Source organism: Scyliorhinus canicula, chromosome 10, assembly GCF_902713615.1.
Source record: "Scyliorhinus canicula chromosome 10, sScyCan1.1, whole genome shotgun sequence".
In the NCBI taxonomy this organism is placed as follows: Eukaryota; Metazoa; Chordata; class Chondrichthyes; order Carcharhiniformes; family Scyliorhinidae; genus Scyliorhinus; species Scyliorhinus canicula.
The window spans coordinates 51,351,966-51,367,646 of record NC_052155.1 but is presented as its reverse complement, the minus strand read 5'-3'; the positions used below and the strand labels follow the sequence as shown (position 1 = coordinate 51,367,646).

General features: G+C 46.2%; 1 protein-coding gene across 2 annotated transcripts in view; it reads right to left on the bottom strand.

The window, feature by feature from the left end:
* The window catches only part of nbeal2 (neurobeachin-like 2), a 333,597-nt gene that overhangs the window by 79,142 nt on the left and 238,774 nt on the right, over positions 1-15,681 (bottom strand). For both annotated transcript variants that reach the window (XM_038808910.1, XM_038808909.1), the window contains 3 exons: positions 13,669-14,385; positions 9,238-9,416; positions 3,504-3,663 (listed from right to left, as the gene is read on the bottom strand). In XM_038808910.1, the coding sequence (XP_038664838.1) occupies positions 3,504-3,663; positions 9,238-9,416; positions 13,669-14,385 (1,056 nt within the window). The remainder of the gene's footprint in view (positions 1-3,503; positions 3,664-9,237; positions 9,417-13,668; positions 14,386-15,681) is intronic.

Genomic DNA, 15,681 nt, shown 5'->3' with positions numbered 1-15,681 from the left:
CTCCAACAACCCCATCTCCCAGTCCCAGTTCCGAGCCACAACAACCCCATCTCCCAGTCCCAGTTCCAAGGACAAAACAGGTCATCAAACCACGAACACCGCCCCCAAAAGGGCAAGAGGAAATCTTGGGATTAAGACCAAAGACTCAAGAGCATGGTTGCAGTCAAAGAGACTGGAGGGAGCAAAACGCACACAAGGACGGGAAGGCCATCAGAGTGGCCCCCAGACTGGGGTTGCCCTGGGAGGGCCAGCATCGTACCCCACCCCCCGGAATTGCAGGACAACATCCAAATACTGAGACCATCAAAACAAGGAAAGGATTTGGCCACCCAAAAGCCAACAAAAGTTGCTATCTGCTTGTTCGTGCCACCTTCCAGCACTACCACCTCAAGCCCGCAAAGGCACCAAAACAGGGAGGAATATAGATAACACTCCTAACACCTCATCAAGCCTGCAGAAAATTGAGGAGGAAAATTGAGGGCCTGGCCTAGTCCAGCACCATCACAAGAATAAAGACATGAAAGACTTAGCCCCCAGGACTACCATGACTTTCCCTATCTGACAACCCCCCCCCCCCCCCCCCCCTTCCCAGGCTGGGCCCATCTGGTGCAATGCAAACACGGCACCTAAAGAGACCCGCCCAAGAGGAACCATGCCACCAGATGCACAACCTACTACCAGAAATGGAGGATATGGGAGCCGACATCACTCACAAAAGTTCTGACAGCAGAAGAAGTCAAAGGAGACCCAATTCAGAATAAACAACGGACTTCTCCCTAAGGGGGAGCTCAACAAACCCCGTCCTCAACGGGATAAAACACAGTCCACCTGGGCCCGAAGAAGAATGAGCATATCCAAAAAGAAAAGATTGGGGTTGCAATTCAATGGGACAGAAACAGAGTCCCTCTTCAGATGCTTTGAACTGGGTATTTCTCGGTGCGTGCAGCGCTGAGAAAGGCCACGCTGTGCAACGGCACTTTGCCGGTTTCTTTGGCCTCAGCAAGGACCGCCCTACCGAGACCACATGAACATTATTTCCCGCACTACACGGCGCCATTTTTAAAGGCTGCCCCGATCTTTCGACCACCCCCTTCAGCTACCCCACCACGGCCTCCGAACCCCCTCCACTGCACCCAACTTACCTCTAAAGGGGTCCTCAAGCCCCCCCTCCCCCCACCTATTAAGGATAAGGCACCCCCAGGCCTGACCCCTGGCATGAGCAACCTGGCATTTCCAGCTCGGCACTGTCCCTACCTGCATGTCAGTGCCACCCCAGCCCGTCTGGCTCAGGATGTCCATACCCCTCTCGACCAACACCAGGAATAGGACCACACAGAACCAAAGGTTGGAAGGCCACCCCACCCCAAGGCTTCAAAGACATAAGTAAATGTGCCCTTAAGGCTATAAGAACAAGAAACAGGAGTAGTCTGTTTGGCCCCTTGAGCCTGCTCTGCCACTCATTAGGATCCTACATTCCTCACAGCCACTTTCCTGCCTTTTCCCCGTAACAGTTGATTCCCTTACTGATCAAGAATCTATCTATGTCAGCCTTAAATATACACAAGGACTCTGCTCCCACAGCTCTCTGTGGCAAGGTGTTTCAAAAATTCACAACCCTTTGAGAGAGGAAATTCCTCCTGTACAGAGGCAGGCTTCCACCCAGGACAATGCTTTCTCTGTCACAAGAACCTCCTCATCTGCCGCCACTGCCTTCATAAAGACACCTCGCAACTCCTGAAACTGGGTTTTGACATCCCGCAACATGGAGCCACGTACAGTCAGATTAACTTCATTGCTAGCAGCCATCATCTGCCGGTGACACTGTACCATCAAGACAAGAATCCTCCCAAAATTAACTGTGCCACCAAAGACAGGGCCACACCCCAACTCCTTGCACCTGCCACTAATCAATGAGAATTAAAGCCTTTCATCTTGAATCAATAAAGCTGAGACACTGACCAACAACTCTTGGCAAATTGTATTCACCAGGCAGACCAAGAAAACACCAAAAAAAGGTGCGTACAAGAATAAAAATAAAGACTGAAAGATTGGATTGGATTGGATTGGATTTGTTTATTGTCACGTGTACCGAGGTACAGTGAAAAGTATTTTTCTGCAAGCAGCTCAACAGATCATTCAGTACATGGAAGAAAAGGGAATTAAACAATTCAAGAAAATACATGAGAATACATAATAGGCCAACACAAGATATACAATGTAACTACATAAGCATTGGCATCGGTTGAAACATACAGGATGTAGTGTTAATGAGGTCAGTCAATAAGAGGGTCATTTAGGAGCCTGGTGACAGTGGGGAAGAAGCTGTTTTTGAGTCTGTTCGTGCGTGTTCTCAGACTTCTGTATCTCCTGCCCGATGGAAGAAGTTGGAAAAGTGAGTAAGCCGGGTGGGAGGGATCCTTGATTATGCTGCCCGAAAGATGAGCCTGATCTCGCGAAAACGCTACCACTCCTGCGCACTCATCACCAGTTTCCTGGGCCTTCTTCTGAAGCTGCTGCAGTCAATGTGTTGAGGGTACTTGCATATTAGGTACAGAGTTCCAGGTCCACCGATCCGCGGGCCTGTGCCGTGGGGGCACTCTATTGTTCCAGATCGGCCACTGTGGTCCTCCGCGATAACCGACGCGGAGATGAAACCCCCCCTGTGCATGCGCTGGGATGACGCCAGCACACGCCTGGCGCTCCCGCGCATGCGCCAACTCACGCCGGCCGGGGAGGCCCTTCAGCGCCGGTTGGCGTGGCGCCAAGCCCCTTCCTGGTGCCGGCCTAGTCCCTGAAGGTGCGGAGGATTCCACACCTTTGGGGCAGCCCGACGCCGTAGTGGTTCACGCCACTCCTCGGCGCCGGGACCCCCTGCGCCGCCGGGTAGGGAAGAATCCCACCCCAAAAACGAGTAATGGAACCTGGGATGTTCTGGCCTGCAAGGCTGAGCAACTCCACCACTCAAAGTACTGACCCAGCAATGCAATCCTTTCAGTTCAACAGTCTCATTGCAAGGCGGTTTTGTGATGCAGAGGCCTTTGTCTCTGATCCAAAAGTTCCGGTGTGAAGTCCCACTCCAGGACTTGATGGTCAAGGAAGGTGCAGTCATACCATGGCTAAACAGGTTGAGTATCAACTTGTAAATCCTTCCAACATGCGACAATGGCAGGTGGCAAGAACGGGAGCTGGTCAGGTGTGTGATGGGAAGAACATTTCTGCCCCTACCATCATTACTCATCCATCCAGACTACAACATGCATTTAAAAGTGTATGTTGCCACAGGAGCTTGAATTCCTTGGAGGTCGGTTGGTTCAGCTCGCTGCACAACTGGGCAGGATAGTGCCAACAACATGAGCTTGATCCCTGTTCCGGTTAGCGTGGATTCGGGCTGCTCTATCTGCTCATGGTGGAGGCCTTGGCCGCTGTGGGTTGGACCTGCCTTCAGGAAGAGAACTGGAGAAGAAAGAAAGTCTAATTTGACTGACATCCCACCCCCTCCTTACCTTTTCACTCCAGAGCACTTGATTGTTCTGCCCTTCTGAAAAAAGAAAGTCTTGAAGCAGTCGGAGAAGCTTCAGGATGTTTTGGACATGACTTGTTAGCGCAGTGCTCGTGGCATCCTTAAGGTCAGAGAATGCAGACTCCAGCATCATCTCCAATAGGCTGTAACACAAGCAAAAGATTCAACCCATAACAAAACATAACCAACAACCTTGTGATTTGATGACTGACTTCAGCAACTGTCTTCTCCAATATCTTACTACTTTTTAAGCATTCTGATTCCACTATTCTTACTATTTTGTAACTGTTTGAACACAAAAAAGCCAATTTAAATTCTGTGCAAGTGAATAGGTTCTGGCGAGTTAAATTTCAGCCCAAAGATTCAGTGGGTTGCATCTTCACATTGTCATGGTGCATAAACCTGACTCCAGAGACTTCAACGCAGAATCTAGGATGATATTCCAACACAGTACTGAGGAAGTCTTTTACTGTCAAAGCTGACAGTGAGGTGTTACATTAAGGCTCTGTCTGTCCTCACAGCTGAACATTATGAGCAGGATTTTCCGCCCCTCCATGCCATGCATTGAGGCAGAGGAGGTGGCCTACCATTGGCAGTAGATTTTCCAGGCCTGCCACTTTCAGGAGGTTTCCTGTGATTCACACCCTCCATTGCTGCAGATCCCACGACGGGGGGCCGCCGCTATCAGGTGAGGAAGATCCCACCTGCAGGGACAGCTAGAAAATCCCGGCCAAAATATCCCACAATGATATTCCAAGAGTTCTCCCATTATCCTGGCCAATATTCATCCCTCAACCAACATTGCAAATAGATCAGGCCATTATCTCATTATTGTTTATGTGATTTTCTGTTTCCAAATAGGTTGCCATTAGCACAGTGGGCTAAATCACTGGCTTTTAAAGCAGACCAAGACAGGCCAGCAGCACGGTTCAATTCCCGTACCAGCCTCCCCGAACAGGCGCTGGAATGTGGCGACTAGGGGCTTTTCACAGTAACTTCATTTGAAGCCTACTTGTGACAATAAGCGACTTTCATTTCATTTCATTCATGTTTCCCTGCATTGCAATAGTGGCTGCAAAATGTATTAGGGCATCCTGAGGTCATTAAAGATGCTTTATAACTTAAACGTTTTTCTTTCTCACATGCTCATATCCTGACTGAGATGGCCTTCATATACTGTTCAGCGGGTCCAAGCCTTTTATAAGGGAGAAAATAATAATTCCTAGAGTATTAAACTGATTAGCTGCTTTATTGGTATGAAGTCATTTCAACTTGTGGCCACTTTCTGTTGTTTTTGTTATAATGGACAGTCCTATCAATGGCTCATACTTGTCTTTCAATTCCAGCCCTATTATTATATCAGATCTAAAACAATTTATTTTGCTCATTGAGATAAGTTCTGTGCTGTACTGTTCTATATCTATGTGTTTCCTATAGAATGCGCTCCATTTCAGGAAACCACTGTCCCTAACATGCCAGGGACAGATTAGATACAGAGTAAAGCTCGCTCCATAATGTCACATCAAACATTCTCAGTGCGGTTATAGCAAGGGCTAAATACAGAGTAAATCTTGCTGTACAGTATCAAATCAAACAGTCTCAGGACATCTGCATCAAACTGACGCAGAGTCAATCAGTACAATGGGTTCATCAGCTGTAGCTGTCGGTGGGAGAGATTATGAACCTGTCCTTGGTAGCGACTGAGGGGGAAAGAATGACCTGGGCAGAATTACCTACCTTTATTCATATAACATTTGGGCTGGCAGGGGTCCTCTGTTTAACATCTGAGATGGCACCTTTAATCGTGCTACACTTTCTCAGCATTGCACAGAAGTGTTAGCTTAATAATAATCTTTATAATATCTTTATTGTCACAAGTAGGCTTATATTAACACTGCAATGAAGTTACTGTGAAAATCCTTGAGTTGCCACATTCCGGCACCTGTTCAGGTACATAGAGGGAGAATTCAGAATATCCAATTCACCTAACAGCACGTCTTTCGGGACTTGTGGGAGGAAACCGGAACGCCCGGACGAAACCCACACAGACACGGGGAGAACGTTCAGACTCCACACAGACAGTCACCCAAGCTGGAAATCGAACCCGAGACCCTGGAGCTGTGAAGCAACAGTGCTATCCACCATTCTGCCTTATGAGCTCCTGAGATGAGGTATGTACCCACAACCTACCAGGAATGGAACCAAGCTAGCACATAATCTGATAATGGGCGGGATTCTCTGGTCCCCCAGCAGCATGTTTCTTAACGGAGCGGCGATCGCTGGCAATGGGATTCTCTACTCCTGCCGCTTGTCAATGGGATTTCTCATTAAAGCCATCCCACACCGGGATACCCATGTCCAGCCCCATCAGGATTTTCTATTTTTCTATGAGATCCCCTCTCATTCTTCTAAACTCCAGTCTTTCTTCATATGTCAGTCCTGCCATCCCGGGTATAACTGCTGCAAGACATCCTTTCTCCTATACCCAAATCCTCTGGTTATGAAGGCCAGCATGCTATCAGCTTTCCTCATTGCTTGCTGTACCTGTATGCCAACCTTCAGCGACTGTTCCACCATGACACCCAGGTCCCTTTACACTTCCCCTTTTCCTAAACTGCCACCATTCAGATAATAATCTGCTATCCTGTTTTTGCCACCAAAGTGGATAACTTCATATTTATCCACATTATATTGCATTTGCCAAGTATTTGCCCACTCAGCCAGCACATCCATGTCACCCTGAAGCTTCTTTGCATCCTCCTCACAGCACACACTGCCACCCAGCTTAGTGTCATCTACCAATTTGGAGATATTGCATGCAATCCCTTCGTCCAAATCATTGATGTACATTGTGAACAGCTGGGGTCACAGCACTGAACTCTGCAGTACCCCACTAGTCACTGTCTGCCACTCTGAAAATGACTTGTTTATTCTGACTCTCTGCTCTCTGTCTACCAACCAGTTCTCTATCCACGTCAATATATTACCCCAATACCAGGAGCTTTAATTTTGCTCACTAATCTCTTGTGAGGGACCTTGTCAAAAGCCTTTTGAAAGTCCAGATACCTGGTTCACCCTTGTCCACTCTATTAGTCACATCCTCAAAAAATTCCAGAAGATTTGTCAAGCATGATTTCCCTTTCGAGAATCCATGCTGACTTAAGACCAATCCTGTCCCCACTTTCCAAATGCTCAGTTATTTCATCCTTAATAGTTGACTTCAGCATTTCCCCACCACTGATGTCAGGCTAATCATCTATAATTCCCCGTTTACTCTCTCCCTCCTTTTTTAAAATGTGGGGTTACATGAGCTACTCTCCAATCCATTGGAACTCTTCCACAGTCTATAGAACGTTGGAAAATGATCATCAATGCATGCACTATTTTTAGGGCCACTTCCTTAAGTACTCTGGGTTGCAGAACATCAGGTCCTGGGGACTTAGCGGGTTTTAATTCCATCAATTTCCCCAATACAATTTCCTGACTAATAAGGATTTTCTTCAGTTCCTCCTTCATGCTAAACCCTCTGTCCCCCAGTATTTCTGGAAGGTTATTTGTGTCCTCCTTAATGAAGACAGATCCAACGTAATTGTTCAACTGATCTGCCATCTCTTTGTTACCCATTATGAATTCACCTGATTCTAACTAAGGACCGACATTTGTCTTCACCAGTCGCTTTCTCTTCACATGTCTATAGAAGCTTTTGCAGTCAATTTTTATGTTTTCTGCAAGCTTACTCTCGTGTTCTATTTTCCCCTTCCGAATTAAACCCTTTGTCCTCCTCTGCTGAATTTTAAATTTCTCCCAGTCTTCAGGCTTGCTGCTTTTTCTAGCCAATTTATATGTCTCTTCTTTGGCTTTAACATTATCCCTGATTTCCCTTGTTAGCCATGGTTGAGTTACCTTCCCTGTCTTATTCTTGCGGCAGACAGGGATGTACAATTGCTGAAGTTTATCTATGTGTTCTTTAAATGTCTGCCATTGCCTATCCACAGTCAGCCCTTTAAGTATCCTTTTCCAGGTTATCCTAGCCAATTCACGTCTCCTATCATCAAATTTAGCTTTCTTTTAAGTTCAGGACCCTAATCTCAGATTTAACTGTGTCACTCTCCACCTTAATGAAGAATTCTGCCATATTATGGTCACTCTTCCCCGAAGGATCTTGCACTACAGCGTTGCTAATTAATCCTCTCATTGCACAATACCCAGTCTAGGATGGCCAGCTTTCTAGCCGGTTACTCAACATATTGATCGAGAAAACCATCTCTTATACATTCCAGGAAATCCTCCTCCATCGCACTGCTACCAGTTTGATCAGCCCAATCAATATGCAGATTGAAGTCACCCATAATAACTGTTGTACCCCTACTACATGCATCTCTAATTTCCTGTTTGATGCCATTTTTCACCTCACAACTACTGTTGATGGTCTGTTCACAACTCCCACTAACGTTCTTTGATCGTTGGTGTTCCACAGCTCCACCTATACAGATTCCACATCCTCCAGGCTAATGTCCTTCCTTACTATTGCATTAATCTTCTCTTTAACCAGCAAAGCTATCCCACCTCTCATTACTTTCCTTCTATCTTTTCTGAATATTGAATACCCCTGGATGTTGGGTTCTCATATTTGGTCACCCTGGAACCAGGTCTCCTTGATTCCAATTAAATCATATCCATTAATGACTTTCAGCATAGTTAACTCATCAACCTTGTGAAAAATTCTCCTCGCATTGAGACACAGCCTTCAGACCATTTGGTTTGTACTGGTCCCCCAGAACCGGTTCCAGTGTCCCAAGAATTTGAATCCCACCCTCTTGCACCATCTCTCAGCCATCTTAGCTATCCTGCCAGTCCAACTCTGACTGGCACGTGGCACTGGTAATAATCCTGAGATTACAATCTTTGAGGTCCTACTTTTTAGTTTAACTCCTAACTCCCTAAATTCAGCTTGTAGGACCTCATCCCGTTTTGTTACTGATATCGTTGGTGCCTATATGCACCATGACAATGGGCTGTTCACCCTCCACCTCCAGAATGCCCAACAGCCATTCTGAGACATCCAGGACCCTTGTATTTGGATACATTGGTGGGCCCAGAGGAACACACCCGCTCCTCCTCAGCTTCATCCTTTGCAGCCTTATACTGTTCTATCATCCATGGAATTGAGCAGGGTACCCACTGTGCTGGATTCAACCTGTTTTTACTGACAATGACAAACAAAATACCTGACCTTTGTGTGAAACCAGTGGGGGCTGTGGACACCTGATGTAGACCCCTTTCAAAATGGAGAAGTCACATTGTCTGTGTTAAGGTTACTGACCAGATTCTGAGGCTGTTAACACCCTGTTAACACCAGGCAAGGGCACTCAAAACCAGCCCTGTTAAATCTAAACAGTTTCCTTCTCCAGCCTTTTGCTGTAGGGTTTGTGATTACTAATTTCATTTTAACCCGATCCTTTGGAATCTGCAACACTTCTAAACATTCTCCCTGAGCATTCTTTTTTCATGGAAACATTCCCAGTTTACCGAAGTCAAACATTCACAAAGCAATCATGAATCAGAAGAATTTCACTCCCAATGTGGAGTGTGCACCTTTTGTAATTTTTTTTGGGGGGGGGTCAGTGGTTGGGTTTGTGGAAAGGGAGGAGGAGGAGGAGGTGGAAGTGAAGAAGAATCCACATAGTTTGCAGCAAGTTCAAAGATGTGACACTGACCTTCTTTTAATTTCATCAGGAGGACGGACCAGCTCGCAGGCTGTACCAAGTTTGGTCAGGACAGAAAAGATCTGGCCTCGCTCTTTCCACGCTGTATCCTCAGAGCCTTCTACCCCTCGCCACGTTACAGAGAAGATGATGTTTGTCAGCAAGTTGCAAAGTTCCTCTTCTGGTGTTTGCTGAGAAAGAAAAAAGAAACATGGCTGAGATCACTTTCCCATCAAGAAGCCTTGTGATATGTCAATTGCATATTAATTGAATGGAGGTATTCAGATGGTGGGCCTTGACTCGGGATTCAGCTGTGTTCATACATACAGGAAAGGAACAAGTGTTGACTGGGTGGAGGTAATTGATAATGTCACGTGTGTCTCTGTAAATAAAAGCCTGTAAACCTATAAATTCTTGCTTCCGGTTCTATCCTTCACTGCAGGGCAATCTGAGTTGTGGCAAGACATGAACTACTACTTTAGCAATATATTAAAAGTGTCTGATATACAAAAGCACCAGTTGGCTTCACAGAGATGCTGTCATAAAATGTGTATTGAGCAAAAGAAGCAGATAACAGGGATGATCAAAATCTTGGTCAAAGATGTAATTTTAGAATGTGAATCTGGAGATAAAGGAAGAACTGGGAGTGGGTAGGCAGCGATTTGGTGATTGAGTTTTTGGAGTTCAGAGCCAACAAAGGTCAAAGGCAGGTTTGATTGATTGGTGGGTACTTGTTGTCGGACAGTATTATGGAAAAAAGGTTTGGATGATCTGAAGTTTTTAAACAATGGTGGAATTACAGTTGGCCAAAGGAGTTTTGAAATTGTCATTGTTGAGGTGACAAAGACATGGATAAGAGTTCCACCAGCTGCCTCAGAGGACAAAGCTTGCAATAATCCAGAGATCAAAGCCGTTGCAATGAAGATGTGAAGGACTTGAGCTTCCTTCTTACCTAAAGAAGCTACTTTAATACTCTTGCATTACCTGACAAATGCAAGCTGATCAGATTTAAGTGATCACCAGATAGAATACATTCAGGTCCTCTACGGTGAACCTAAGAATGGGAGCTTTGTGGTTTGCATGTGATATGTGAGGTATTGTAGCTAAAGACGTATTTATGAGGTCATTGAAAGGATTTGCTCTGGAATTTAATATTGAACAGAGACTGCAGCTAACTTATACATTCCTGTGTATTGCCTGATGGATTAAGATACGTTGGAAAGTGCACATACATGGATATTTCGTGAGGATAAGATTAGGCTCAACTTATATTTTCTCATACATTTCCCACAAGCTTCTAGAAGGTTTTGTGTTCAGACCATTTTCTGAAATGTAAAGATAACGAATGTTGTACCGGGGATGCGCTTCCAATTTATACAGAATATTTCAATTTTTACTAAGAACATTGGTATTGAACGCTTCCAGGTGAGCTACAGCAAAGCTTGGATATAAAGTTCCCTCGACTCCTGTCAATTACAAGTTAGACACAAAGTAAAAATCTTTGAAAATTGCTTACATTGAGTGAACATCCACTTTGTACATGCAAGCTTATTTCTGATCTTTCATAGTCATAAGATAATGCATATGAAAGTATTTTTTGAAATTTAGAGTCCCCAACTCTTTTTTTTTCCAATTAAGGGGCAATTTAGCGTGGCCAATTCACCTACCCTGCACATCCTTTTGGGTTGTGGGGGCGAGACCCACGCAGACTCGGGAAGAATGTGCAGACTCCACACTGACAGTGACCCGGGGCCGGGATCGAACCCTGGACCTCGGCGCTGTGAGGCAGCAGTGCTAACCACTGCACCACTGTGCTGCCCATGCACATAGAAGTATACTGAATTTGTGCTGGTCTATAATCTGCCTAGAATGCAGACAACAAGTGTCAAAAATGGGGGAAAGTGTTCCTCTTAGACATAGGAACAGGTGTAGGTCTTTAGGCCCCTCAGGTCTGTCGCACCATTCAATTATTTCCTGGCTGATCTATACCTCAACTCTATTGGCCTGGCTTTGCTCCATATCCCATAATACCCAACAAAAATCTATGGCTCTCTGTCTTGAAAGTTTTAATTGACGCCTGGAATCCTGTGTGCAGTTTTGGTCCCCTTAACTTAGGAAGGATATTACTGCTAGAGAGGAAGAGCATCAGAGGTTCACTAGACTTGTTCCCAGGATGTTGGGACATCCCTATGAAGAGAGAATGGGGAAACTGGGCCCATATCCTCTAGAACTTCGAAGGAGAGGTGTTCTCATTGGAACTATATTTTGGGATAGGGTGGATGCAGTTAAGACACTCCCCCTTTTTGGGGAGTCTAGAAAAAGGGGATATAATTTCAAAATAAGGGGGAATCCATTTCAACCTGAGATGAGGAGAATTCCCTTTGCTCAGAGGGTCGTGAATCTTTGGAATTCGCTACCCCAGAGGGATGTGGAAACTCAGTCATTCAGTGTGTTTAAAGCTGAGATTGAGAGATTTCTAAATATCAATGACATAAAGGGACATGGGGATGGTGTGAGTAGAAGTGGATGATCAGCCATGATCGTATTGATTGGTGGAGTAGGCTCAATGGGCTGAATGGTCTACCTCCTGTTTCTATGCTCCCTCAACATGCATAGCTTTTGTCTTCTTCAGGTGCCGGGGCGGGAGTGGAAGGGTTGCCACTTTGGTAGCGACAACTTACTTTAGGTATTTGGGGGTGCAGGTGGCGCGGGACTGGGCATGACTTTGTAAGCGCAATTTCACGAGCTGGTGGGGAGGGTGAAGGAGGATTTGGGGAGATGGGACAGTCTCCCGTTGCTGGCAGGTCAGGTGCAGGTAGTAAAAATAAATATTTTGCCACTGTTTCTGTTCCAAGGCCTGTCAGTCTTTTTGCCAAAGTCATTCTTTCAAGGGGTCGACAGGCTGGGCTACTCTTTTGTGTGGGCAGTGAAGCTAGCTCCAAACTGGATGGCAATCGGGGGGCTTGGCCTTCCGAACTTGTTGCACTATTACTGGGTGGCAAATGTGGAGAAGGTGCAAGGCTGGAGTAAGGAGATGGAGGCTTTGCGTGTGAGGATAGAGGTGGGTTCTTATAAAGGATCGGGGTGGGGTCGCTGGCAATGGCGCTGTTACCGTTCGATCCACAGGAGTATTTGGGTAACTCTGTAGTGGTAGCCATGCTGAAGACTTGGGTGCAATTCCGACAGCACTTTAAGTTGAGGGTAGGGTAGAGGATGAAGTTGATCAGAGGGAATCATGGGTTTGAGCCAGGGAGGATGGATGCTATGTTCCGGGGGTGGAAGGAGAACGGGGTAAAAGAGATGAAGGATCTGTTTCTGGAGGAGAGATTTGCAAGTTTGGAAGAGCTGAGGGTGGAGTATGGGCTCCAGCATGAGGAGAGCTTTAGGTATACGCAGGTGTGGAATTTTGCAAGAAAGGTTTTCCCGAGTTTTCCGGTGGCACCATCCTCCTCATTGTTGGAGGTGGTGCTGTCGGTGGGGAGGGACTGGAGAGTGGGGTTATTTTGGCGATCTACAGGAGGATTATGGAGGAGGACAAGGAGTCCATGGAAGGGATTAACACCAAGTGGGAGGAAGAGTTGGAGATGGGACTGGAAGAAGGGTTATGGTGCGAAGTATTGCGAAGGGTCAGTGCTTCAACCTTGTGTGCGAGGCTAGGGTTGATTCAGTTAAAAGTGGTGTATAGGGCGCAATTAACAACGGCAAGGATGGGCTGGCCTGTTTGAGGGGGTGGAGGACAGTTGCGAGCAGTGTGGGTGGACCCAGCCAATCATGTCCATGTGTTTTGGCCCTGTCCAAAGTTGGAGAAATATTAGGGGTAGTTTTTCAGCACTATGTTTGAGGTTCTGTATGTGGATTTGGAGCTGGGTCTCCTGGAGGCCATATTCGGGGTGTCAGACCTGCCTGAGTTGCAAACAGGAGCGGGGGCAGACATTGTAGCCTTCGCCTCATTGACTGCTCGCAAACGGGTTCTGTTGGAGTGGAGGTCAGCTTCTCCTAACTGTGCCTCGGCTTGGCTGGGGGGATTTAATGGAGTTCCTGTATTTGGAGAAGGTGAAATGTGCTCTGAGAGGGGCGGATGAGGGGTTCCACCAGAGATGGGGATTATTTGTCTTACATTTGGAGGGCCTGGGGGTTGGGGAGTAGCATTGAGGGGTGCTGTGTAATGTTGTAATAATTTTAAATTTGAATTATAATATTTAAAAAAACATGCATAGCTTTTCGGACAGGGAATTTCAGATTTCTATTCCCCTTTGAAAAAATGTTTCCTAATTTCCCGTCAAGGTAAGGTGACCTAGCTGTGCACATAACACTTTCAGCGCCCGTATCGTTTTGGTCAATATACATTGTACTCTTCTTGGGCCAATATATCTTTCCTGAGTAGCAGTGGCGGAACTGAATTCACGTATCTAAAAATTATGAAACCAACGAGCGGTTCAATACCTGTGGGTTGCTGGTATTGGAAGCATCATCACTGGGGAGATTCTCCTGGTAGCTACTGTCATCCAGGACATTGGAGAGACTGGAGCTTTTCCACGTCCGAATCCCTGGGAAGGGTTTGAAATTCTCCAGAGGAGACGGCGTTTCTGATGTGCTGACTGGAGTCAGGTTTCCACTCTCAATGGTGGTAAAGGAACTCGTACTCCCCATTTCCGCTCCCAAGTCAAAGGAAGGGAGTGTGAAAGGTGACAGGGGCTGGTAGAAAGCATCATCTGAAATGTCAGAGGGGATGGCTTCACTTAAGCTCGCCATATCTATTGTAGTGGAGGAGTGACTTGTATGTTCCAAGGAATCAAATGACTTGAAGTTAAAGGAATCATAGGACTTTTTCTTGCTCGAGGAGAAGCTGGGAGACATGGAAAGGTCAGAATTCCCTTCTGAAATGTCTTCGCTGAGATTCTTATTGAAGGGGAGAAAGACTTCAGAATCTTGGAACTCTGTCTGGCTATTCATGCGATTAATCAGCTCTTTGCCTTGCTCTTGGATGAAGTGTTGGTTCTTAAGTAAGTCCATAGAGCAGCTATTGAACGAGTTTGACAGACTGGCCTCTCTGGATTCGTATGATTCTTTGACATAGAGTTTGGTCAAGTTGTCCTGCCATCCAGCCTGTTTTGCTAACTGGCGAACAATGTCTTGCTGAGAGTAAATCAGATGGAATAGCTGGAAGAAAATTGATAGTTTAGAACAGAAATAAGTAAATACCAGTGAAAGAATAGGCTACTCAACCCAACAAACCACTCTGTTGAGAGTTCATGTAAGAAGCTATCATGAACTTCTTTCTTCACATTTCCAATTCTTGTTGTTGACCCCTTATTTCAAGGAACACTTGTCCTTCCCCTATCTCACCTGAGAGAAAAATTAGACAATGCTATTAATGTATCTACAACCCTAAAACTGCTTTATCAACATGAAGAACTTTTTCTTCAAGTTGTCAAGTAACCTCATTTTCCTCTTTAGAAATCTGGAAATTTCCACTATTCTGATCCATGATGGTGGTGTTGCTGGTGGGAAAACTGTTGCCCTTTAATCCCCAACCTTGGTTGAGGTTGTGAACTTAACAGAACTACCGTTGAATCCTATGATCATTTGAGTATGGTGGTGTGTGGTATAGTATTGGAAAAGGAACCTCGAAACTGACAACTCATCAACACTGTGCTCACAACTTAGAAATTTTCCCAAGGCGTCGGCCCGGGAACTAATACCCGTGCCTAGGAGACCTCACCATGACGTCATTTAGCACTGCTCCACACAAGTGTGGCCCAGGTGTAAAGGCACCTGGGGAGGGCATAGGCCTCTGGGTGTACTGGCACTGGGCAGGGTGGTACCTTGGCACTACCACTGCCACTCGGGCACCGGCATTACCAGCCTGGAATCTTGGCATTACCAATCTGGCAGGGACACTACAGGGTGCCAGGATGGCAATGCCAAGATTCCCATTCCAGCGCCCTGCCCTTGAGAGGGGCAGGGGGGGCTTGCGGATCCCCTAGAAATTAAGTTGGAGCTTTGGGAGCGTCTGGCGATTGCGGTGGGGGTCGGGGGATCGGTGCCCCGCTCTCTTTTTAAAAATTTGTTAATGGGACGTTGGTGTCGCAGGCTGTGCCAGCATTTATTGCCCATCCCTAATTGCCCTTGAGGGTGTAGTTAAGAGTCAACCACATTGCTATGGGCCTGGACCATGTAGGCCAGACCAGGTAAGGATGGCAGATTTCCTTCCCTAAAGGACATTAGTGAACCAGATGGGTTTTTGCGATGATCGGCAATGGGTTCATCATTAGACTTTTAATTCCAGATTTTTACTGAGTTCAAATTCCATCACCTGCCATGGTGGGATTCGAAAAGGGGTCCCCAGATCATTATCCTGGGTCTCTGGATTACTAGTCAGGCGACAATACCACTATGCCACTGCCTCTCCTGCACAGACGAGCTGAGACTAAAATAAACAATGTCCGTCCTGTT